Here is a 26,217-nt window from a genome sequence, read left to right on the forward strand (position 1 = left end):
CAATTACAAATTAAATAATAAATCATCTTTTTACAATTAAGCAATAAATTGTCAGATTACCTGTTTTATAGTTCAATCTTAGTCATTACAAGACTTCTTGGTATTTTAAATTAAATGAATACCAATAAACAACGCGATAATGAATTAAATTTGTTTCATTATACAATGTTTAACACGTCCGACCTTAAGCAAGTTGGTCCAGAGGACAGAGGATGTTGTATATTTTAATTTCCTGATGTGGGGACATTTTTTTAGGTTATGGAACTTCAGTCCATCTATGTTTTAGTGTCTAAATAAACAGGAGAAAATAGAAGCTCTCACAGCCAAACTCTCACTGACAGACAAATGCAAATATTTGCACAGACGTTTGAGGGGGAAGGAAGGACAAAGCACTGCCCCTTTAAATGGATTTATTTGCTACAGTGGCTGAGGTCACATGAGGGACGTTAGAGTATGATAAAGGAGCAACAGGAAAAGTATTTTTCACTTTAACAACAATCTAAATATGATTTTTTTTCTCAGTAAATTTAGATTAGGTTAAATTTAGCTGTGGATTTTGTCCATGGTGCAGTGTGTAGTATTTGAGAGATACTTTATTGACAGAAATGCAATATACATAACTGTTTTCAGTGGTATATAAATACCTTACATAGGGAACTGTTATGTTTTTATTACCTTAAAATGAGTCCTTTCTATCTACATACACCCCTTACAGTGAAGTCACAATTTTGCGGCGCCATGTTTCTACAAAAAATATTGTTGGTTTAACTTAACATTTTAAGGCAACCAAGTTACTTACTTTTTTGAGTTTATTGAACTAATTTGTTTTAGTTACAATGAAGGAAATTTGTTTAATAAATAGAAGCTCAAAATACTAGTATCTGAACCACATAAAAAAACTGATAAATGATGAAAATGGCACAATTCACTGCGTCAAATAAAACACACACAATTTACCCAATATGCTTATAGAATCTTTTAATAATACACTGTACAAATTATTTAGAAAAAAAAGTTACCTGGTTGCCTTAAAATTTAGAGTTCATTGAAATTAAAAAAATGTGTTAATACAATGAACATTTTTTTGAGATTCAACAACCTTTATTAAAATATTATTAAAAGATATTGTAAGCATATTGGATAATTGTGTGTGTTTTATTTCTGATGACGCAGTGAAACATGCCAAATCATTTATAAAAAAAATGATGTGGTTCAGATACAATAATATTTTGAGTTTCTATTTATTAAACAAATTTCCTTCATTGTATCAACTCAAATTTTTAATTTCAATAAGCTCAATTTTAAGGCAACCAGGTTACTTACTTTTTTAAGTAAAACAAACAAAAAACAATACTTTTTTTAGTGTACTTGAATAAAGGGTGTCGATTCTCAAAAATGTTCATTGTATTAACTCTTTAATACAATTAAAAAATCTCATTTTTAATTTCAATTAACTCAATTAACAGTTAACTTATTTGTTAAATATGTTTTTTACAGTGCAGTAGCCCTAAATGGACAAACTGCTCTACAGAGCGCTAGCTACTCTCTGCTGTCTCAGAGGATCTTTGTCCTGTGTCGGTCACCGTTGCTTCTCTATGTTGATTTGATCAGAAAACCTCATTGAATTAAATGAGATTGATATTTGAACAAGTGAAAATATTTGTCGTTGTCATGTAAAGATAAGGATGCTTTTTGCTCCAAAACAAGACCAAAATACTGATGGCTGTTTTGCATAGAAGCAGATGTTGGGAGCAGCAGCACTTGGTGTAGGACATAAGGGGGTCCATAAAAAGACATCCTCACCCCTGACCTCAGTGCTGCCGTTTGGTTAGGTGAAGCAGACTGTGAGAGTCTGCGGAGAACAATGCTTGAATGGCTTATCAAAGGCTGGAGAGCACTCATGAACTCGTATGGTAATGAAGCCATGGGGGTCTTTCACTGCCTTTCTGCCTCATGCCAGTTGGGGGCAGTCGTCCTCCCTCCCTCTTCCTTTCCTTCAGCCCTTCCCCTTCCCTCCCTCCTCAGAACTGGAGTCAGTCAACCAGCGGCACAGTCCTGCTGGAAGAATGACGTGAAGTAGTTTTCCATCTGGGGTTTAACAGAATTCTAAAAACTCAATGACTTCATTCAGGCTAGACACAAATGAGTAGAGAGAGAGAGGGGAAGGGGACAGAGTTGGACAGAACAGCAACTGTGTGACGTGCCGCCCGTGGTCAGTGTTTGTGCCGGGAAGCAGAGAGAGAGAGAGAGAGAGAGAGAGAGAGAGAGAGAGAGAGAGAGAGAGAGAGGTGGAATAAGTGACAAAGTAGGCAACTTAACAGACTGGGGCCCTGGAAGAGTGACACTGGGAAACAAAGTAAGCGTGCAAAAGCATCAGGACACAGCAGTGGCCAGCACGTCCAGCTAATCTTCTGTGGATGAGTCTCTTGTGAGGAATACTTCAGCATGACTGCTTCCTTAGGTATGCAGGAAAAGATTTTGTCATTTTGACCCAATTTATTGAGTCATGCTTGCATTTGTGTGTGTGTGTGTGTGTGTGTGTGTGTGTGTGTGCGTGCGCACAAGAGCATTTGCCTGTGTGTTTGTATGCTAATACTCAGCCATTTGCTGTTGCCATCTCTGGCAGACTTGAATTGTCTCCTTGTCAGCATGAAGTCTGATGTGAACACCCCCATTACTGTGGTGAAGACTTTCTCTTCTCTTCTCTTCTCTTCTCTTCTCTTCTCTTCTCTTCTCTTCTCTTCTCTTCTCTTCTCTTCTCTTCTCTTCTCTTCTCTTCTCTTCTCTTCTCTTCTCTTCTCTTCTCTTCTCTTCTCTTCTCTTCTCTTCTCTTCTCTTCTCTTCTCTTCTCTTCTCTTCTCTTCATCTGTGTACACTGTGAATCATTTAAAATCTCTATATCAGTCTTGATTTTCAGTAAAAACATGTAAAATGTGTGGTTTATTATCTAAAGTGTTCTATCTTTATTATGCTCAAGTGACTTCTTGTTTATTATTTATTATTAAATGTAATTAAATTAAGTTGTTAATTAAATTAATTAAGTTTATGAATGAAATAAACCTGCCCGTACCCAGCACCTGGATAAAAATAATGCAAATGGCCACAAAGTGTTTAGAAAAATAATCTATAACTTTTTTGTAGGTGTAGGCCATATCAAAATGCATATTTTGACATTTTGTTTTATTTTTATTTGTTTTATTTTTAATTCATATTCTTTATATAAAAACACATTTTTATTTATTAATAGACCCAAATACCAATAAACAATAGGATTTTAAATCTTATCTTATTTTGATCTTTACTTAATAGCCATACGATTTTTGGCATAAAAGAAAAATCTTGACCCATAAACTTGCCACAATATATACCCATGCGTCTCTGACTGGTTTTGTAATCCAGGGTCACATGTGTTCGCAGTACATGCTTGATTTTTGCACATCAAATTGCTGAGATTGTGAAAAAGGCCAGTGTTTTTTATTTGAGGTGTGTGTGTGTGTGTGTGTGTGTGTGTGTGTGTGTGTGTGTGTGTGTGTGTGTGTGTGTGTGTGTGTGTGGGCATGTTTTTGTGACATATGAGGACACAACTGTGTATGACATGGGTATGACATAAGTATTACAAGGAGAGGGTGACTTATGAGGACATTGGCCATGTCCCCACTTTTCAAAATACTTATAAATCATACAGGATGAGTTTTTTTTAGAAAGTAAAAATGCAGAATGTTTCCTTGGATGGGTTTAGGGGCAGGGTCAGTATAAGGGGATAGAAAATACGATTTGTACAGCACGCCTATGGAATTTCCCCATATGTCACAAAAACAAACGTGTGTGTGTGTGTGTTTGTTTGTTAATGTTTCCTGTTTGAGCTGCCCTCAGACTTGGACACTGTGCTTGAAGACCTTAATTAGTTAGTTGCATTGCAATAAGTGTACTGATAAAGGCAAATACATTTAAAGCCTCAATGTTTGTGCTTAGACTACCCTATATATTTGGTTGGTTCTGTCAGTGTTTGGCATTCCTCATGTGCTTTCTTACAAACAGCAGAGCACTCTTTACCAGTGGGCTTCTTTTTTTGGAAAACATCTTGCTTTCACTCTTTTCTAAAGCTCATTTACACTTGACTAGTCCTGTAATTTACCTCAGATTGGTGATTTAAGCTTTGGCACTTTCTCGTCTGGCCTGGCAGATTTATCAAGCAACCCATGGGAGGTACTACAACAAAAAGAGATGGATGTGGTGCTCTTGTCAGGAGTGGATGTGTTTAGTAGTGAGCACTTTAATGGAGATTGAGTGGAGACAGTGGACGCTATTCTTCTCTGTCTCTGGACAAAAGACAGTTTTGTGTGGGCCTGTATCCAAATGAATGTGGATGAGGAAAGAATGTGTTATGTAATCGTGTCAGTTCGAACTGAAATTCATTTGATTTAAGCTTGGGAATGAAAAGCATGCAACCAAATTATCCAAAGCAAACTATTTGGTTTGTTTATTATTGTTCTTTTACTGTGATATGACACAATTTGACAAAGAATAGGAACAAAAGCTTACAATAGCAACACTAATGGAGCAACACAACATTTCAATTATTGCATAATCGCAGCAAAATCAGAAAAAGTATATGATAAATACAAATATGATCAAAATAAGTTATTTAATTTTTTTTAAAGCAAAAGAAAAGGTGGCCAGTTATTGCGTCTACAATTCTACACCTTCATTATTATTCAATTAAAATGTTTTAAAATACTACTTTCTCTTAAATAAACATTTAAAAATATATATTTAATATTAATATTTAATATTTTTTTTCCTTTTAGTGCTGTTATAAAAACAATACATTTATAAAAATAAATACAGCACCAAAAATATTAAAAACTTTCCCTTAAATTATAAAATAAAACAAATTTTAAAAATGAAACAATGTTAAACACTATTTTCCATTCATAATTATCAAAAAAATAAACTTAAAAGTTATAAAAATAATACAGCATATAATATTACTTTACCTAAATACATTCTAAAAATAATAATAATTAAAACAACAATTGAATATTAAAACCAATATATTATCTAATTACAAAATTACAAAAAAATCAGCATTTAAAATGCTCCTTTCCCTTAAACACACACACACACACACACACACACACACACACACACACACACACACACACACACACACACACACACACACACACACGCACACATTTTAATATTACATGTTTCCTTTAAGTGCTGTTATAAAAACAATAAACTTAAACGCACAATTACATTCCCTTAAATAATTACATTATAAAATAATTCAAATAAAAAAAAACATCTAATGTTAAATACTCTTTCCCCTTAATTAAATAATAAACAATACGTTTAAATATTATACAAATAATTCAGCCTATAATATTACATACTTATTAATAACTAAAGTAATAATTAAGTATTAAAACCAATAATATTAAACTTTGTTATGTATATTATAAAATAACAATGAAAAAAAAAATAACATTCATATAAAATATATCCTAAAATTCATGATGTTAGAAAAGAAAAGGTAACTGTCATGTCTAACGCATAATTATTGTCCAATAATGTGATTTATGGTAAAAGGGGACATTTAGGATAAAAGAGTTCAGCAGATCAATTTCGGTTCCTTTATTGTGAGTCACAGATGAATGGCTGTTTCAGTCCATCTATGTGTTGTGTGTGTATATTACCATATTAAGCCCACAAATGGGCTGAAATACTCGTTAGCTATTTTAGTGTGCTGTTGAATACCTACGCAGTGAAAAAGTGTTATTTTTGGTCTGCGTGTTTTGACACTGAAAGGAAAACTGGACTGGTTGTGCAGAACGTCTAGTGGACGGGTCTTTGATGCAGCAGAGAAATCATGTGAAGTCTGAGGAAGCCCAGGTGACTCATATGAAGCTCAAACAAGTGCTAAATCATATTGCAGACATATTTTAAACCATGTATCATAGAGCTGAAGTAATGCTTTTGACTGGAAAGTATTTAATTCTCCTGTGCTGAATTCTATCTCTCTTTATTTCCCCCTCCACACATTCTCTATCCAGCTCAGCTTCGCAGCTTTGATCACAACAGCTGGACATTTTTCATCTTGGCTCACTGCGCGCGCGTGTGTGCGCGTGCATTCCTCCTTTGAATGGCGAGTTTGTTAAGTCCGTAAAACTGAAGTCGTCCTTTGTCTCACTGGCATGTGGGATATTTAATCCTGAAAGACCTGGTCTGAGCAGACATACACGGAAACACGCTTACACACACTTTTATTGACCCTTCTCTTTCATTTGCCGGACAAATTCCCAACTCTGTAAGATGCTATGACATGCTAATATTGATAAGGTGAATACATTCAGCAGGACTGGATTTAAAGTTAAACAGTCTGATACTCAAACATACATTCCTGTCTTTTTTTTGTCTTACTCTCTTTTCATTCATTTGGAGATTACATGGAATATTAATACTTTTCAGATAGTTATTTTACTATCAATTATTGTTAATATTAAAGGTGTCATGAACTGGCTTTTTAATTTTTTTTGTACTGTTGTCTGAGGTCAACTAATGACGTTCGTGTGGTTTTTACATTCAAAAATATCATAACTAATAATTAATAGGCTATTTTCTACACTGGTTTTGAGGCTCTCTCCTGAATGCTGGGGTTTGATTGGACAATAGAAGCGCAAACCGTGCGCGCGCACACACACACACACGTTCGCCGCGGGTGCTGCCCGTGCCGCCCTTCAGATGTTAACTTGCGAGAGAGAGAATAGCAGAACAAGAACGGAGTATAATGAGATTCATCGGCCTGCTGGGCTTTGCTAGCCCTGGTCCATACATGTCTGAGTCCAGCGTACACATAAGCAAAACGATCTATAACAATGCAGTACTATTACATATAAAAACACGTTTTACTCACATAAGTGTGTTGCACCATTCCTCCTGTCGGATTCAAATCCAGCATCGACCTGAGATTTGTTTACAAACGATCCCGCAGTGAACTGAAGTGAACGTCTTCCCCACGTGAGCTGGAACTTCATTAAAAATAAAGTTCAACCTCTCATTCCTAATATTGGGATCCGAAGGAAGCTTATGTAGTGACTGTGTTCTTCCAGAACCAGGAATAGCGCAATATCTTACTCTTCCTCCGCATGTTTATTGTTGTTGACCAGCTGGCACGAGCCCTCCATGAGTCGATGGGCGGGGCTACTGGATTAGCGCGGCGTTTCGTCGCGCACTGACGTCAGTATGAAGCACAGGACCGTTTGCTGAGCCTGGTGTCTATAAAAGCTTTTCTTTGACTAAAAGGAAGTTTTCAGCTCTGAAACTTAGAGGATACTCTTATATTACCATGACCTTTTATATATCAAAAGCTCAAGGAAAAGTTGATTCCTCCCCTTTAATATTAAATTGAATTTTTTATTTCATTTTAGCTTAAGTGATTTTGTCTGTTTTTGTCTTTTTGTAATCCCAATCATTTCAATAGTTTTAGTTATTTTAGTACTTCAACTTTTATATAAATAAAAATATTAATAAAAGAAAGTCCCGATAACGATACTAATGTAATTAGTTAATGCAATAAACATTAGATGTTTTTTTTTAATTTAAATTATTTTTATGTATTTAAGGGAATTTTATATTTTCTGTTTTCATGGCAAGGTTTAGTATTGTTTATGTAGACCTTTTTTTAAATTAAATTTTACTTTATTTTAGTCCTTAAACTTAAATTAAACAAAAATTATAAATAATAATAATGTTTTATATATATATATATATATATATATATATATATATATATATATATATATATATATATATATATATATATATATATATATACTGTAAAAAAATATTTAGAAAAAAAGTTACCTGGTAGCCTTAATTTTTAGTTCATTGAAATTAAAATTTTGAGTTAAAACAATGAACATGTTTTGAGATTCGACAACCTTTATTAAAATATTATTAAAAGATTTTGTAAGCATATTGGGTAATTGTGTTTGTTTTATTTCTGATGACGCAGCCAAATAGTGCTATTTTCATGATTTATCAATTTTTTTATGTGGTTCAGATACAATCATATTTTGACTTTCTATTTATTAAACAAATTTCCTTCATTGTATCAACTCAAATTTTTAATTTTAATAAACTCAAAATTTTAAGGCAACCAGGTTACTTACTTTTTTAAGTTAAACAAAAACCAACTTTTTTTTAACAGTTTTATATATATATATATATATATATATATATATATATAACATTTTATTTTTAATTAATGTTTTATTGTTCGACTTTGTTAACAATAATTCTAATTCTTAATATTCATTGTCACATTGCATAACTAAGTAAACTGCAAAAATGTTAAAAGATGTTTAAAATGATGAAAAACTTATACCAGTTATAGTATTAAAAGCCTCCATTAAATAGAAACAAACAAGAATTGAAAATGCTAAATCATCTAATATTAAATGCTTTGCCTTAAATACATTATAAAAATAAAAGGCAGCATTAATATGAAATTCCTTTCCCTTAAATAATGAGTTATTTGGCTCTTTAAAGCACTGTTAAGTGATGACATGTGGTACCCTATCCTTTCATCCCAGAATGCTGGTCTCCGAACTTGGGTTTTGAAAGCTTGAATGGCTAGAAGCATCAGCATTCATGTGAATTTTGGTATGTTTTGAGCCTTAAAGAATAAGTTATATTTTCAACAAAAGAACTGGGACGTCTGAAATTCCTTGCTGCTTTATTTTTGGTCCATAATAAATGTCTGTTAGACCCTCAGGCCTCTTTCTTCTTTCTGGAAGGGTCATCCAGACCTTCTTTTCTCTTCCCTTTGAAGGGTCTGTGTAGTTCAACAGATCATTGACCTCTTAGCCCACCGGATGGTGCAATCCTCATGTGACCCTGACATCTGTTTATGTCGTTGGTTTTGGGAGAATCATGTTAGGATCCCCATTTTCTGTAACTTTAATGCAAGTCCAGGCTGGTTTGGTGCTGATCTTTCAGGTGGACCAGTAGCTTTGCTTTTTAATAGGAAACGTTGACCAGGAGGCTGGTGGACATTGGGTCTACCAGCTTGAGTTGATTGATAAAGGAAGCCTTGCTGGTTAGTTATGAAGCTTGGTGGGACTCCAGCAAACCAGCATCTCATGCTGACCACCTACATCCAAAACACAACGTGCTGGTGGCCAGCTGAGCTGCTGTTTTGCTTCCCAGAGATTCATCTGGTCTGCTTCTCCCTGATCAATCTCGGGATTCTTGTGTCTTGGGAATGAGTTGCAGGGTTTTCTGGGTGGGTCGCAATGTCTATTTTAGAAACACTTCTGCCTCCAGATGTTGTTTGTGTATTTGTTTATGTTTTTATGTATTCTTGGTTACATTTTTAGCGTTTCCTTGACAACCTAGCATATGATGTGGTTAGGGTCTTGGCTTAAGAAGACGCTATCATGATGCTTCAGTATATGTTTGACTAGTAAATGTCTTTTGAAAGACACTTTTTTCTTTTCGTTTTTACATGTCGTCTTTGGAGATGATTTCATGAGTAATTTGAGTTTTTTTGGATCTAGAAATTAAAATGTAAGACCCTCCAGTAAGGAGTCTGCAAGCCCAGTTGGCAAAATTGTACCTGCCCATCTACACACACACAAACACACACACACACGCACACACACACAAAATGTAGGCCTTTTTTTTATATACATTTTTATAAAAGTATATTTTTATCAATGATAAATTATCATTTGAATATGTTTCTTTACCAAAAATGCTAGACTTTTAATTGTCAAAAACAGAAATAAAATGAAATTCCAAGATAGCTGAACATTTCATAGATAATACACTTATTTGTAATTCACACAATTGTCTAACTAATGCTTACAAGACTATCAGTTGCAATTTTGATTGTTGTGGTTTATGATTGAAGTTTTGAGCACATACATGCTGAATCTAGTCATTTCTCTGGGAACAATTGGTAAAAAAATAAATAAATGAATGCACACATAATAATATTGAGCATCAGTATTATAGATGAAAGTCAACTACTAGTACTCAAAATGTTCTATTTCATCTGCTTCTTTACAGTTTCATCGTTATGCTTTTGCTTACTGCTGCTTAAAGCTATATTATTATTATTGTTATTATTTTGTTTTTAATATTTAATTAAGGTCAAAGAGGATTTACCACAAAATTAATTTGATTATATCCAGCCAGTTTCCAGACAGAAAGGGAGGGAGCAGGAGACAAATAGAGATAAATTCCTCCAGGGTCCCTCCCCTGCGGTTTGTTATGTGCACAATCTGAAGAATTTGTGTGTATGGGCTTCTGCCAAACCCCCAAGCCCAACTCCCATACAACGGTCTATCCAATAATACCACTTGATTTATCACCTAGATTTGGCAACTAGTAGCAGGGAGCACAGCGCAGGTCTTCAAATATTTTGTGGGTGGTGCAATAAGACATTGCTCATACTGAATGGAATCTGGGAAGAAACTGGGCGAGGGTCAGGGGGGCTTCAGGTATACCCTACATTGTGGGGATATTGTCATTGGGAAAACTGCTTTTAAATCATACTAAGTGATGTTTTTTTAAATATAAAAAGGCAGAAAGTGATGGGTAGGTTTAGGGTTAGGGGATGAATTATACAGTTTGTACAGTATAAAAATCATTATTGCATAGCAATAGATGCTATTTACACCAAGTACAAATAATGATAACTGCTATTGACACTAGGTGAAAATAAAGATTATTTCTTTTCAATAAGTGTTCATAGTCAGATTATCTTTATACTTATAAATAGTGGCAGATACTCTTTGCACATCAGTTTTGTAAATGGTATCCAGTAATCACATAGTGTGTAAATTATTATATTTCTTAAATGGATGCCACCTTATTGGGACAATAACCCCTTTCTAAAGCTACCCTAACCACTTTATTATTAAACACAGATTAGACACTTTATTTCCACTTTTTCAAATATTTTCTTAATTTGTATTGAAAATAAATGCCATCCCTATCTGATATAGCCTGACAAGACAGACCCACATCAAGATGTTTGGTCTGGAAACTCACCATAGACAGGGCTCAATCCGAGGGGCGGGATAAACGGTTGTCCTTCAAACTCCCTCTGCACGCGATAGGATAGCGCTACAACCAACCAGAGCAACGAAGGTGAAACAGAGCTTGTTCATAGATTAAACTTTCGCCGTATCCGGTCGGCAAAACTCCGAACACATCGTTCCTATTTAAGACTGACTTCAGTGCCGTTCTTTGTTCTTTTCTCAGAGAAAAGCTTAACTCCAAGTCTTCCAGAGTCACGGTCAAAGCTGATTCGAAAGACCGCCGTTCGCCAGTTTCTGTGTTTACTAGAAGCACGCAATCGCAACTCGGCCGTCATCATTATGGCCCCGGCCACCGACTCTATACACGATGTGATTGGCCCGGCAAGAGTTTGGCGATTACAGCTCAGAAGGGTATTGACAGTTGCTAGACGACACTCACGGGCAGATTAAATTTGCTGCCGCTAGGGTGCGTCTAGATTTCTAGGTTATACCTGATAGAAAAAGGGAGTAGAACAAGATCAGCAAAAGGCGGATTTGAACTCGGGACGATTTGCGTCAACTTTATACCACATGCTTCACTCCTATAAACTATTACTAATGTTGTCAATCAAGTGTCTTCCTTAATTTTGTCTGTCCCAACCAGACATCAGGGGGCGGAGTTAGTGTAAATAGCCTCTGCCAACAAGGCAGGCTATTTGCACTTAGAGTAAATATGACACACCAAACATGAAAACCCAACGTGTGTGTGTGTGTTCAGCTCCTTAAATCCCTTTTGTGTTTTTTATTCTTAGATTCACGAGGATACATGGACAGCATGACGCACACATCTATGTCATCCGATGGAGAGCTCTTCCATTCTGATGTCACAGGAAGTCCCGCCTCCTGTCAGAGGATGTTTGGATCCTTGCACTCTATCTCCACCCCCAGCCCATTGGTCAACACAGACAGGTACTGACTGTCAATCAACAACAGCAGCCAATAGGGATGCATTAAATATCAGCACAATTTTGATTATTGTTTAAATTTGATATTTAACTGTGCATGTTCATTTCCCCAATTTCACATTTAAATGACTCACTGAAAGTTAATGTTAAAAAATACTAAAAATGTATTCATGCTGTTAAATCTTAAAGGATGAGTTCACTTTAAAATGAAAATTACCCCACTGGTGTTTTGAACTGGGAGAGGCGTTACACTTTCTGTGAGAGTTGACTTCGGAAGGGGGTCTGCCGAAAGCTTGATATTTTACTTCATAAAGTTTTAAATATGGATATTTTTCTTACAAAACCCCACTGATTCGGTTCAGAAGGCCTTTATTAAAGGGTTAGTTCACCCAAAAATGAAATTGATGTCATTAATGACCCTAATGTCGTTCCACACCCGTAAGACCGTTCGTCTTCGGAACACAGTTTAAGATATTTTATATTTAGTCCGAGAGCGTATCCAAGAGCGTATCCAAAGTGCACATTTTACTGTCCATGTCCAGAAAGGGAATAAAAACATCATCAAAGTAGTCCATTTGTGACATCAGTTAGTTAATTAGAATCTCTCGAAGCATTGCAAATACATTTTAGTCCAAAAATCACAAAAACTACGACTTTATTCAGTATTGTCTTCTCTTCCGTGTTTGTTTTCAATCCTGAAATAAAGATTAAAACGGTTATGAATCAGCGGATTGGTTCATGATTTAGATAACCCCCGGTCTCAATTTTTTTTTTAATACTACATTTCTACCAAACAAAACCTCTCCCTCAAATTGAAGTAAATTCTGCCATTTCAGTAACAACGGTTTAGATTTGTGGTCTATTGTGTATCTTAGTCTATATTTAACAATGCATAAACACACGGTGGGGTGTGTTTGTCTAGTTACAGGATATGTAAGGGATAACCCTGTGCTGTGGTCCCTTCTCCTTTCAGCCCCACTCCAGCTCATTCCTGGTTGGAGGGTGGATCCAGCACCCCCTTGAGTCACTACACACCCCAGCCCTCCCCACCCCTCAGTCTCTCGGCACCCAACTCCCACAGCTCCCCTCGAGGAGCCCCCCGCAGCCTGTCCTCCTCTCTGGATGTCGGGGGACTGGAGAGCAGCCTGCTGGAGGCGGTGGAGGGTCTTGAGGCTCTGGGTCTGGATGTGGCTCAACCTCCCCTTCTGCCCCTGAAGAGACGAGGTACGGAGGGCTCAGAGACGATGTTGAGTTTCCCGCTCAGCAGGAGTGCTATCAGCACATCCTATGGCAGTCACAACACCTCACCTACCAGATCTACACCGAGTCCAGGTGAGTAGTGTGCCTGTCTGCAAGCACACACACAGCCAGATTCATCGATCAAATATAACATGATGATATTCTTATTTATAGATTTCATGGTCACCAAACCGGAAAACGCGAAGTTTGTTCAGGATACGTCAAAGTTCTGGTACAAGCCGGATATCTCGAGAGAGCAAGGTAACAATATTAGATCATCAGTAGACCTTAGTTGAAGGCAGAATTCATGCTAAATATGAGATTTTGAAACATATGCATTGCCATTTAAAAGTTTAAGGTTGGTAAGACCATTTATTTGATAAAAAATACAGTAAAAACCTTAATATTAATAGAACCGTAAAACTGTTTTCTAAAATAACAGTGAGTATATTTAAAAATGTATTCTTTAATCGCAAAGCTGAGTTTTCAGAATCATTACTACAAATTTCAGTGTCACATGATCTTTCAGTAATCCTTCTAATATGATGATTGGCTTCTCAAGAAACATCTATTGCAATTATCAGTTGAAAACTGTTATATTTAATTGCTTAAATTTTAGTTAATATTTTTTTTCTTTTTTGATTAATAGAACAGGGTATATACAGCAATCCTTAAGTAAAATTTACTACTTTTTAATACCTTTTTTACTACCTTCAGAATATTTTTTAAAACCACCACGACACTGAATTGCAAGTGTTAATCAGCGACCTTTCTATTATTCACACAGATTTTGACATGTATAACATACAAAAAAGAATAGATTTAGAATCGACACCAGGAGGAAATCTGTTATAAGTTATCATTCAGACACAGTAAAATACATCTCAACATTCACAAAGGTTGGTGAAGGAGAAGCATTACTGCATACACATGTGATTTCAATTAATAATTGGTAATTCAGCAATTCAATTATTTAGTGTTTTTTTTTCCAACAACAAAACCTGAGCCAAATATTACATTTCTATAACTGTGATAAGTTGTTGAATTAAACAAAATACTAAAAACTAGTGCCGTCAATCGATTAAAAACTTGTTTAAATGGCATCTTTTTATGAATGAAGGCTAGTATTACTGATACTGATACTGATACAGCTACTGATTTTTTTTTTTTTTTTTTTTACATTTATGATTTAGGCTTCAAAAATATAACAGTTTTTAATTTAGGTAAACTTAAAACAATGCTAACATAAACCCATAATAAATGTCATGTTTACTCCTGCCCTTCCTGTCTTAACAGTTAAAAAAAAAACAGAAATGTAATAAAGTTATCAAAGTTATATGCAGTCGGCACTGCATAAACTATGAATTAAATAGTTAATCCTTATTTAAGCTACAAAAGTTATTTAGTCAAGAGCAGCGAGTCATTTTCTCTGTTCCCTGACAGGAAGCTTTATTGGCTGCTGTCCCTTTAAGAGCAGACAGACACGCGGATCTCACTGTTTACTGTCTATGGATCGCGCTTCATTCTCTCACAACTCTTTGTTCATTTTAGACTTTATATAAATCATTTAAGATTGCCCTTATGACGATAGTCGTTGAAGATATGCCTTAAAGCAAGTCTAAAATAAAACGTAAGATAGCCACTGCTGTTGAGCGCGCAGTGTTCTGAGATGATGCCGAACGGCCGCTGAATATGACGTCAGCATTAAACATACGCTGAGACGGAGACGAAAGATCTTTGATTATGTGCCCAGATATGCTAAAGTCCATATTTAAACGAACTAACGCGAACGCAGATAGAATTTCAATCAGAATAGTACACCTGATAGTCTGAAAAAATAATACCTAATTTGGAAAAAAATAATACCTCTGAGACCACATTTAACACTTTTAATGGCCTTAAATTTGACAATTTTGATTTATCACTTTTTAATACTTTTTAAAACCCCGCGGACACCCTGTAGAAAGTTCAGAAGAACAACATTTATTTGAAATAGAAATATTTGTAACAATATAAAAGTCACTTTTGATCAATTAAATGCATCTGTACTGAATAAAAGTATTCATTTATTTTCTTTATTATTACCAAATGGCCCCAAGCTTTTGAAAGATGGTGTAATTACAATCTGTTTAATGTTGCATGTTCTTTTAAAGGGGGGGTGAAAAACACTCAGTTTCAGTCAATCTCATTTCAATCTTGAGTACCTATAGAGTAGTATTGCATCCTTCATATCTCCGAAAAGTGTTTAGTTTTATTATATTTATAAAAGAAATATGGGCTGTACCGAGTCTTTCTGGAAAAAACTGAGCGCCTGGAGGCGTATCGAGTGGGTGGAGCTAAAGAATGACAAGCGCGCAAAGCGGTGACGTCCTCAAGCGTGGAGAAACCCATGGCTATCCATCTCAGCTAATAGATATATGATCCAGAATCATTCGGAGGCTGAAATAAATTGAACAGGAGAAACAGCAGCTGCAGGACATCCGTCTCTGTGGTATGTACTGTATTTAGTGACCTGTCAACATTTGTGTGTGTTTTCTCGCAGTTTATGAGGAGATGATTCGGTTTATGGACTATTGTATGCGACTAAACCTTAGCAGTAGCAAGCAAAACGGTTTTGCACGTCAGACAAGTGTAACGTTATACATAGAACAACAATGGAGTAACGTTAGTGCATTTGAATGACGAAGCACGCGATCGTGTTGTTTACTGATGTTTACTCACGCGACGATAGCCAACAGCGCAGACATTTGAAGCAGTTTTACTCACCGGCTGCTTCCAAAGCAGGACCGAACCTTTATCGCTGGGACCGCTCCGTCAAAAACACACTTCTTTGGTATGATTTGGTGAAGTCCTGACAGCAGTGACTTGCTGTGCTGAAGCGTTGAAGTCGCTTGATGTCACCCATAGGAATAAAGTGGAGCGCAACCCGGAGTGTTTATGGGCGTGCATTTCCTCTCTCGCTCTAGTCACACGCGCGCGCGCACCCTACCGGGAGAAGAGCCCGTATGGCCCAAACAAGGACCTTCCGCTCTTATTAACGTCAAGCCGGCCCATACTCGAAAAAAACTATCCGAAACTTGTGAGAAACCGGAAGGAGTATTTTTGACACAGAAATACTCTATCAAACGTCCAACATTAGTTTTTGAAACTTTGTCTATGTTTAGGATGGGAATCCAAGTCTTTAACAGTGTAAAAAGCTCAGTATGCATGAAACAGCATTTCACCCCCAATGTTTTCCAAAGGATTTTCAATGTTTATTTTCTGAATGATATGAACACTAAGTATACTATGATTTGACTTTGGACAGAAGTTATGTCCCTCACAGCCTTGTTTTTACTACTTTTTTAAGCAGACTGACAGCTGTTTTCAGTCATATTAGGCAATGGAAATTTCTTTTAAATTCCTTCTAGTAAATCAATTGGTTCAGGTGGTAATAAAACATTCACCAAAACATTTGACTCCTTGCACAGATGCATTTACTTTTTGCATCTTCTTTTTGTAGCAACATTATAAATGTTACGGATATTTGACAAATTGGTGTTTTCTCTTTATTGGTGTTATATAATGTAAACAGATCAATTGATTATTCTCAAAGTGTCTTAAAGTGGATCCCAAAGTAGATTCCATCACCACAGTCTGCACTGGTTTATAAGAGTTACATCCATGACTGCATAATGCATCTGTTTTTTATTTTTTTATTTGCTGAAGCTATTGGCATTCTCAAGGATAAAGAGCCAGGCTCGTTCATCATCAGAGACAGTCACTCATTCAGGGGAGCTTACGGATTGGCCATGAAGGTGGCCACGCCCCCACCCTCCGTTCTACAGCAAAGCAGGAAAAGTAAGAAAATGCTTTTTATGACAACTCAACCTAAATGATGACGCAATTGACTGGGCAAACACACACCCCAACCTGCCCATAAACTATATGAGTCTGATTTGTATTTTATGCAGCTTAACAAGTACTTGGTGTGGAAAATATCGACTTGATTTTTTGTTTTTTTTATGGAATATTGCAGTATTTATTATAAGCAATCACGTGTCGTGCACATCACTATTATTTTTCTTTTATTTATGTTCTCTTATAATCTTTAATAAAAATCCCCTCCCCTCTCATTTGCGCTCTTGTCCTTGATGATTTGTTTTTTGGGACCTTGTCACTCAAATGACATCACATCAATAGCAAACCACAACCATCCAATGATCCAATCTATTGACAAAATCAAGTCCCAGCATACATTTTTTCTTTTTAGAAAAGCTCATTCAATTGGACATTTGTCAAAATAGGGAAAAAAAGTCGCAAATTCTGTTTCATGACATTTTGAGCACTTTCTCTGTGGAAAACAGGTAAATATATACTGTCCATAGATTCGGACAGGGAAACTCCTTGAAAGAACTACAGTGAAATATTTTATGGACTTTAAGACCCTGAAGAGCTGGACGTCCCAACACTATTGTGTGAGGAACAGCTGAATGAGTGTGAGCACAGCTGGAGCGTTCATATCCAGAGCCCCTCTGTAAACACGGTGTGTGTCTCAATCAGAGGAAGGAAGGGAGACGCGCACACGCACACACACAAACACAAACACACACACGTCTGGTTCATTATTTGTAACACATTTAGTATGATTTATAAGCTGTTTTCTACTTGGGAACCAATTTTTTTTTTTTTAAGTCAAAATTTACATTACTATCCTTTTTAGGGACATTTTGTCCCCATAATATAGGGAAGGTTTTGTCCCCATAATGTAGGGAAGGTATACACAAACACACACACACACGTCTGCTTCACAATCTTTGTGGCGACTCTCCATAGACGTAATGGTTTTTATACTGTACAAACTCTATATTCTACCCCCTACACTAACCCTACCCCTTAAACTACCCAGTATGCAAAACTTTCTGCATTTTTACATTTTCAAAACGTCTCATTCTGTGTGATTTATGAACTCAGTTTAGGTCCCAAAGGTGACGCGAGTCAGTGCGTATTCAGGTTGAAGTCCCAACCGGGACAGAAAAACATGATTTTAATACAGTTTTATATGCTGTTGTTAATTATTCTTGAGAAATTTTTTGAGGTAAGAGTTTATTACCAAAAAAACAAACTGTTAAGAACCTTGGCCTACCCGGTCAGAATGAGTAAGATACTAATACTGTTCCTAAACACCAGAATAACTCATCAGAGTAAAACGCAGGAAAGTCTGTCCTTGTGCTATTGCTGCTGCTCTGTAGATCCTTCTGAAGGATCCCAAAATTAGAAACTAATGTTCTTTACAGCAAGATTCCTGATCATTTAGAGCTACTTTCTCAGTTTGTGCAACACATTTCAGTAATTTTCCCCTCGCTACTGCCTAAATGTTTTTTTCTTTGATAGTTAAAAATACTTTTACACATTTACACACACAGAAATTTCCTTTCTCTTTGCACAGCAGGTGATCTCTCTAATGAGCTTGTGCGGCATTTCCTGATCGAGTGCACACCGAAAGGTGTGCGGTTAAAAGGCTGCCCCAACGAACCCTACTTTGGTGAGCATCTGTTAATGTCTGCAGTGAATGTCATTGAGGACATGAATGTTGATAGGCATGGTCAATATCTCCCTCTAGTGGCTGTAATCAGGCACATCATGCAACTATTTGTTTCCATTTCCTTTTTCACTCATTTGGTGTCAGTAGTTTTTTTTTTTTTTAAAGAAAATAATACTTTTGTTCAGCAAGGGATGCATTAAATTTATCAAAAGAAACATTAAAGACTATACTGAAACATTTGTTTCAAATAAATGCTGTTCTTTTGAACTTTCTATTCTTAAAATTAAAATTCTAAGTTTACACAAAAATATTAAACAGAACAACTTATTTCAACATTAATAATAAGAAATATTTCTTGAGCACTAAATCAGCATATCAGAATGATTTATGAAGGGTTGTGTGAAACTGAAGAAGTAATGATGCTGAAAATTCAGTTTTGCCATAGCAGGAATAAATTACATTTTAAAATACACTATATTGCCAAAAGTGTTGGTATACACCCCTCCAAATCATTGAATTCATGTGTTTCAATCACTTTCATGGCCAAAGATAGTATAAAATCAAACACCTAGGCATGCAGACTGCTTCTACAAACATTTGTGAAAGAATGGGTTGCTCTCAGGAGCTCAGTGAAATCAAGCGTGCTGAGCAGCTGCATCCAAGCCTTACATCCCCAAGTGCAATGCAAAGCATCGGATGCAGTGGTGTAAAGCATGTCACCACTGGACTCTAGAGTCTCGAATCACGCTTCTCTGTCTGGAAATCCGATGGATGAGTCTAGATTTGGAGGTTGCCAGGAGAACTGTACTTGCCTGACTGCATTTTGCCAAGTGTAAAGTTTAGTGGAGGCAGGCATTATGGTGTGGGTTGTTTTTCAGGAGTTGGGCTTGGCCCCTTTGTTCCAGTGAAAGGAACTCTTAATGCTTAAGCATACCAAGACATTTTGGACAATTTCAGGTTCCCAAGTTTGTGGGAACAGTTTGGGAATGACTCCTTCCTGTTCCAACATGACTGTGCACCAGTGCACAAAGCAGGGTCCATAAAGACATTTATGAGCGAGTTTGGTGTGGCGGAACTGGACTGGCCTAAACAGAATCCTGACCTCAACCCGATAAATAACCTTTGGGATGTATTAGAGCGGAGACTGTGAGCCAGACCTTCTCATCCAATAGCAGTGCATGACCTCACAAAGAATTATTCATTCCAGAAGAATGGTCAGAAATTCCCATAAACACACTCCTAAACCTTGTGGAAAGCCTTCCCAGATGAATTGAAGCTGTTATAGCTGTGAAGGGTGGGCAAACTCCATATTAAGAATGGGATGTCATTAAAGTTAATGTAAAGGCAGACGTCCAAAAACATTTGGTAATATATTCAATAAAAAAGTTATTTTAGTTATATTTCACAATATACTGTAGCATAACTGACTTATAAAAGCACTAAAAACATTTTAATTCAAACTGACTCCAAACAGTTGTGCATATCTTTTTAATTAAGCAAAATTGCAACAAACTGTGCATTATTGTTATATGGAAAATATTATGGTAAACCATTTAGCTAAACTAATTAAAAATGTTACGTTTTTGGTGTGTACAGGAAGTCTTACAGCTTTGGTGTGTCAACATTCAATCACACCCTTGGCTTTACCCTGCAGACTTATCATCCCTAGCAGAGGTATGTAATTGTATTAGTGTGTGTCAGTGTTTTTCCCCCTCTGGTGTTACTATACTAATGGAATTGGCAATACTTTCTTTAGACCCTCTAGAAGAGTTAAACGAGTCTCCAGCACAAACATCTACAAACTCTGCAGCTGAGCTACTTAAACAGGGGGCAGGTAATTGAATATGTGTGTAAATGTTGAATTTCATCAGTGATTAATGTATAGGAAATGTGTTCCATGTGCTAATGTGTATGTGTGTTGTTCAGCTTGTAACGTGTGGTTCCTGGGCAGTGTGGAGCTGGAGTCTCTGACAGGAGTTCAGGGTGTTCAGAAGGCCACCACTGTGGTTTTCAGTATGGATCCACCTTCCACATCCACTGTTGTTCACTTTAAAGTGTCAGCACAGGGAATCACCCTCACAGACAACCAGAGGAAGTGAGTCTCTCTCTTTATGTTTCTGTTTCTTAAGTTGAACTCATATTGGATGGTCAGGTGGGTTATTAGGGTTTTAGGTTTTAGGGGGAGTTAGTGATAATGTAATGGCAAAATGTTGATAAAATGAAATGGCACATTTGTGTTAGTGACATTTCCACTTCAACATTATTCAGATGATTACTATTTTGAAAACTAATTGTAGGTGATGTTGTGTGAATAATTTTGTCCAATGTCTCATAAACAGCTGTTGTTTTTGTGTATAATTTGTTGTATTTTGTATAAAATGTATAACTGTTTTTTTTTTTAATCTCTTATGTTCACCAGGGCTGCAATTATTTGATCAAAAATACAGTAAAACAGTGATATTGTGAGATATTACATTTTAAAATAACAGTTTTCTATTTGAATATATTTAAAAAAAAATGTAATTTATTCTTGTGATTCCAAAACTCCAGTCTTCAGTGGCACATAATCCTTCAGAAATCATTGTAATATGCTGATTTGCTGCGGTAGAAATCTCTTATTATCAATGTTGAAAACAGTTGTGCTGTTTAATACTTTTTGTGGAAACTTTATAAGTCTTTTTTCAGGATTGTTTTATGTAATAATATATAGTCTTTGCTGTCACTTTTGATTAATTAAATGCATCCTTGATAAATAAAAATAACTAAGTTATTTAAATAAATGTAGAACTTTTGAACGGTAAGGTTAGACATAAACATACACCGATCAGGCAGGTGAAGTGAATAACACTGATTATTTCTTCATCACGGCACCTTTTAGGCAGCAAGTGAACATTTTGTCCTTAAAGTTGATGTTTTAGAAGCAGAAAAAATGGGCAAGTGTAAGGATTTGAGTTTGATGAGGGCCAAATTGTAATGGCTAGACGATTGGGTCAGAGCATCTCCAAAACTGCAGCTCTTGTGGGGTGTGTCCGGTTTGCAGTGGTCAGTATCTGTCAAAAGTGGTCCAAGGACGGAACATTGGAGAACCGGCGACAGGGTCATGGGTGGCCATGGTTTATTGATGGACATGGGGAGCGAAGGGTGGCCCGTGTGGTCCAATCAAACAGACGAGCTACTGTAGCTCAAATTGTTCAAGAAGTTAATGCTGGTTCTGATAGAACAGTGTCAGAATACACAGTGCATCACAGTTCGTTGCGTATGGGGATGTATAGCTGCATACCAATCATCAGGGTGCCCATGCTGACCTCTGTCAACTGCGAAAGCGCCAACAGTGGGCATGTGAGCATCAGAACTGGACCAAGGAGCAATGGAAGAAGGCCTGGTCTGATTAATCATGTTTTAGTTTTTTTACATCCCATGAATGGCTGGGGGTGTGTTTGCGGCTTACCTAGGGGAACACATGGCATCAGGATGCTTTGTGCAATGTTCTGCTGGGAAACCTTGGCTCCTGCCATCCATGTGATCCATGATTTTACTTTGACACACACCACCTAGGATTGTTGCAGACCTTGTACACCCTTGCATGGAAATGGTTTTCCCTGGTGGCTGTGGCTCTTTCAGCAGGATAATGCGCCCTGCCACAAAGCAAAAATGATTCAGGAATGGTTTAAGAAGTTTGTTGACTTGGCCCAAATTCCCCAGATCTGAATCCAATCGAGCATCTGTGGGATGTGCTGAACAAACAAGTACGTCCCACGGAAGCCCCACCTCACAACTTACAAGACTTAAAGGGTCTGTTGCTAACAACTTGGTGCCAGATACCACGGCACACCTTCAAGGGTCTAGTGGAGTCCATGTCTCGACGGTTCAGGGCTGTTTTGGCAGCAAAAGGTGGACCAACACAATATTAGGAAGGTGGTCATAATGTTATGTCTAATAGGTGTATATAGTTATGGTGAACGTTATCAGACATTAAAGGGTTAGTTCACCCAAAAATGAAATTGATGTCATTAATGACTCACCCTAATGTCGTTCCACACCCGTAAGACCTCCGTTTATCTTCGGAACACAGTTTAAGATATTTTATATTTAGTCCGAGAGCGTATCCAAGTGTATGCACACTATACTGTCCATGTCCAGGAAAGGGAATAAAAACATCATCAAAGTAGTCCATTTGTGACATCAGTTAGTTAATTACAATCTCTTGAAGCATCAAAAACACATTTTAGTCCAAAAATCAAAAAAAATATGACTTTATTCAGCATTGTCTTCTCTTCCCTGTTTGTCCTCAAATAAAGACCAAAATGTATTTTCAATGCTTCAAGGGATTGTAATTAACTAACTGATGTCACATATGGACTACTTTGATGATGTTTTTATTCCCTTTCTGGACATGGACAGTATAGTGTGCATTCACTTTCATGAAGGAACAGAAAAACTCTTGGACTAAATATAAAATATCTTAAACTGTGTGTGAAGATGAACAGAGGTCTTACGGGTGTGGAACGGCATTAGGGTGAGTCATTAATAACATAAATGTCATTTTTGGGTGAACTAACCCTTTAAGGGACACATTTAAGTTTAGGCTTACAACTAGGGTTAGGTGCTTCTACATCACTGTTATTCACCTATCAATTCCCTCGACTATTAATTCTTGTTAGGGATAAGTAATGTGTAGGGTTAGGTTTAGGGGTAGAGATAGGGTTAGAATCAATAAAATATTTTGATCTAGGAACATGTCTTACTTGGCAAAATTACTGTGACCATAATGTGTATACATACATACAATGTTGTCTTGAGTTATTATATTGCTTTGTGTTTACAGATTGTTCTTCAGGAGACACTATGCTGTCAACACAGTGATATTCTGTGCCCTGGATCCTCAGGACAGGAAGTACGTCACACACACACACACACACACACACACACACCTCATTATGAAGACATTTAATAGTAATGTTTTTATACTCCGCTAATGCTATTCTAACCCTTAACCCTACCACTAAACACAACCCTCACAGAAAACATTCTGCATTTGTAATAATTAAAAAAAAATGTTTAGCATGTTTATTTGGGGATTTGAATTAATTCAATTTAACATTTAAATTGAATTTCTCTACGGATCTGTTCACAGATGGACACGAGACGGCTGCACAGCTGCAAAGTGAGTCTCAATCTCAGTTCTGAAGTAGTGCTAGTTGTGTAGTTGATTAAACATGCTCCTTGTATGTGTGTACAATTATTCATCGTTGTGCATGTGTGTGTGTGTTACAGGATCTTTGGCTTTATTGCGAGGAAAAGCGGCAGCGGCACAGAGAATGTTTGTCACCTGTTTGCTGAACACGACCCCGAGCAACCCGCCAGTGCCATTGTCAACTTTGTCTCCAAGGTGATGATAGGCTCTCAGAAGACCAAATAGAAAAAGACATACTCTGAGATTCTTGGGGATGGGAACCAAATTCATATCTTCAACTTCAGATGTAGAAGACCAAAACATATTTACAGGATTGCTACAGTTATGTGATCAGTTTGACTTGCTGATCCCTGATGGTGTTGAGACAATAAAACATCAGTATTTTAACAGATTCAATTTCTTCCTGTTATTTGAACAACATGGAGCATCGCTAAACTTCATTGGGACAAGGAACAAATGTATTGGTGGCAACCCGTTTCAGTCAAGGACAACATTCCTGATGAAGGCTCTGAGGATTATTTCCCCAGGACGTCTTTGAAATCCATGCAGTACCGTTGCGTCACAGGAAACGTCCAGTAGGGGGCGACACACTTCTTTGGCTCACTCTCGCACTGCCATAAACGGAGTCTGCTCAAAGCTAAGTTGAAGGCTAAGGAAAAATTACTGTTTTTGAGCTGCCTTAAAGACATTTTTTGCTGTTTCGTCTGCAGTATTTCGAGGTTCCTGGTTTCGTTTGTAAATAATAATAATAATAATGGAGGTGTAACTAGATTAATTTGTGTCTGGGCACATACATCCACAAAATGCAGACCAAAGAGCATTTCGCATATCAAATTACAAAGCATAAATGTTTTCGATTTTATAAATATATATGTGTATATGTTATCAAATACAACTTATGTTTTTATAGCTCAAAATATTCAGTGCATTGTTGTTTATCTGTGTATTTGTTTATAAGTGCGGGGCTAACATTTTCAGTCAATGATAAGTGGTTTCCTTAAAAAGCATGTTGGCTTAACTTTGTTTATATATTTGGAAATATTTATCATATAACTCATATTCTGTGTATACTCCTCTCTTACTCATCTATGCGGCATGAGTGTTAAAACGTCTTCTTTGAAAAATCACCTCATTTGAGGGAAGCAACATGACATTACTCATGTAAACTCAGTACTTCTGACATAATATTTTTTACTGAAAAAGTGTGTAAATGCTTGATCAAAGAGGATTCGGAGTTAAAATTTTCACTTGGAATAAATCTAAATCAGACTTATTTTTCTTACTTTAAGCTGCGAGGACTGTTTTCTTTACTGTAGGCCTACTTTTCTTCTACGTCTAACTCTTTGGTTTATTTGTAAACTAATGTTTTATGGAGTGTATACATGCACAGAATACAATAAAGATATTGTATGGTACTAAATTAGGACATTGTTTGTCACGAAAGGACATCTATCATGAGCTTCTGTCGACATGCTGCTTGGTTCACTTGCAGCTTAAGGCCACAATCATACACAAAAATGCTAATGCTAGTTACACTGACTTGTTTTCTCACCTTATGGTTGTATCAAACTTCAGGAGTTAGTGGTAGTTATCTTTAAAATGGCTGTGCTAGTAAATGTGATAGTTATATTTTGTGTAACTAGGTAGCTACAAAAATGTCAGCTGCTCCCAAAATCATGTAGGCTAGACCTAGTATACGAACTACATTTGGTATGGAACTTATGGGATAGTAAAGTGAATTGGACCTGAAGTAGTAAGTCAGGTATTTTTTGCCTGTATGGATACTATGAATTTGGACATAAGACTTCTTTTTTTTATCATAATAGGCTCACATAACCTACACTGAAATATGGAAGTAGGCATTCAGACATAAGGTTTAAATAAATAGCTTTAACTTGTTCAGCAATATTTCTGCTGTAATGTCCTGTTTACGTCACCAATAAAGAAAACCGTAACGATACCACAGTAAGTAAGTGATAATGTAGGCCTACATCCAGCCGCTTGTTATCGCAGAATAAACCCAGACAGAGTGATCAAGCAGAGGGGTCTTGTGTCACTTTGTCGGGGTTTATTCTGCGATAACAACCGGCTGGATGTACATTATCCCGCTTATTACACGGCTACTTGTCTCAAGTAAATTAGACCTGAAATATTGTCTTGAATTTAAACATTTTATTAGCTCTTACGCAAAGCTTCCGCGAATAAAAAACAGTTCCAGACTGCTAAGCCTTTATCTATTGCAGATGATGTTACGTGGGC

General features: G+C 36.6%; 1 protein-coding gene across 2 annotated transcripts in view; it reads left to right on the top strand.

The window, feature by feature from the left end:
* Window positions 1–25,372, top strand: part of tns3.2 (tensin 3, tandem duplicate 2) — a 64,608-nt gene extending 39,236 nt beyond the window's left edge. The window contains exons 17-27 of one of the 2 annotated variants that reach the window (XM_067417122.1): window positions 11,849–12,005; window positions 12,975–13,333; window positions 13,415–13,501; window positions 16,949–17,080; window positions 18,669–18,764; window positions 20,361–20,438; window positions 20,521–20,598; window positions 20,691–20,859; window positions 23,590–23,658; window positions 23,899–23,928; window positions 24,039–25,372. In XM_067417122.1, the coding sequence (XP_067273223.1) occupies window positions 11,849–12,005; window positions 12,975–13,333; window positions 13,415–13,501; window positions 16,949–17,080; window positions 18,669–18,764; window positions 20,361–20,438; window positions 20,521–20,598; window positions 20,691–20,859; window positions 23,590–23,658; window positions 23,899–23,928; window positions 24,039–24,183 (1,400 nt within the window). In that variant the 3' untranslated portion in view covers window positions 24,184–25,372. The remainder of the gene's footprint in view (window positions 1–11,848; window positions 12,006–12,974; window positions 13,334–13,414; window positions 13,502–16,948; window positions 17,081–18,668; window positions 18,765–20,360; window positions 20,439–20,520; window positions 20,599–20,690; window positions 20,860–23,589; window positions 23,659–23,898; window positions 23,929–24,038) is intronic. The other variant, XM_067417123.1, reaches the window with a different exon arrangement.
* The last annotated feature ends 845 nt before the right edge of the window (window positions 25,373–26,217 follow it).

This window comes from Pseudorasbora parva, chromosome 15 (genome assembly GCF_024679245.1).
Source record: "Pseudorasbora parva isolate DD20220531a chromosome 15, ASM2467924v1, whole genome shotgun sequence".
Lineage (NCBI taxonomy): Eukaryota > Metazoa > Chordata > Actinopteri > Cypriniformes > Gobionidae > Pseudorasbora > Pseudorasbora parva.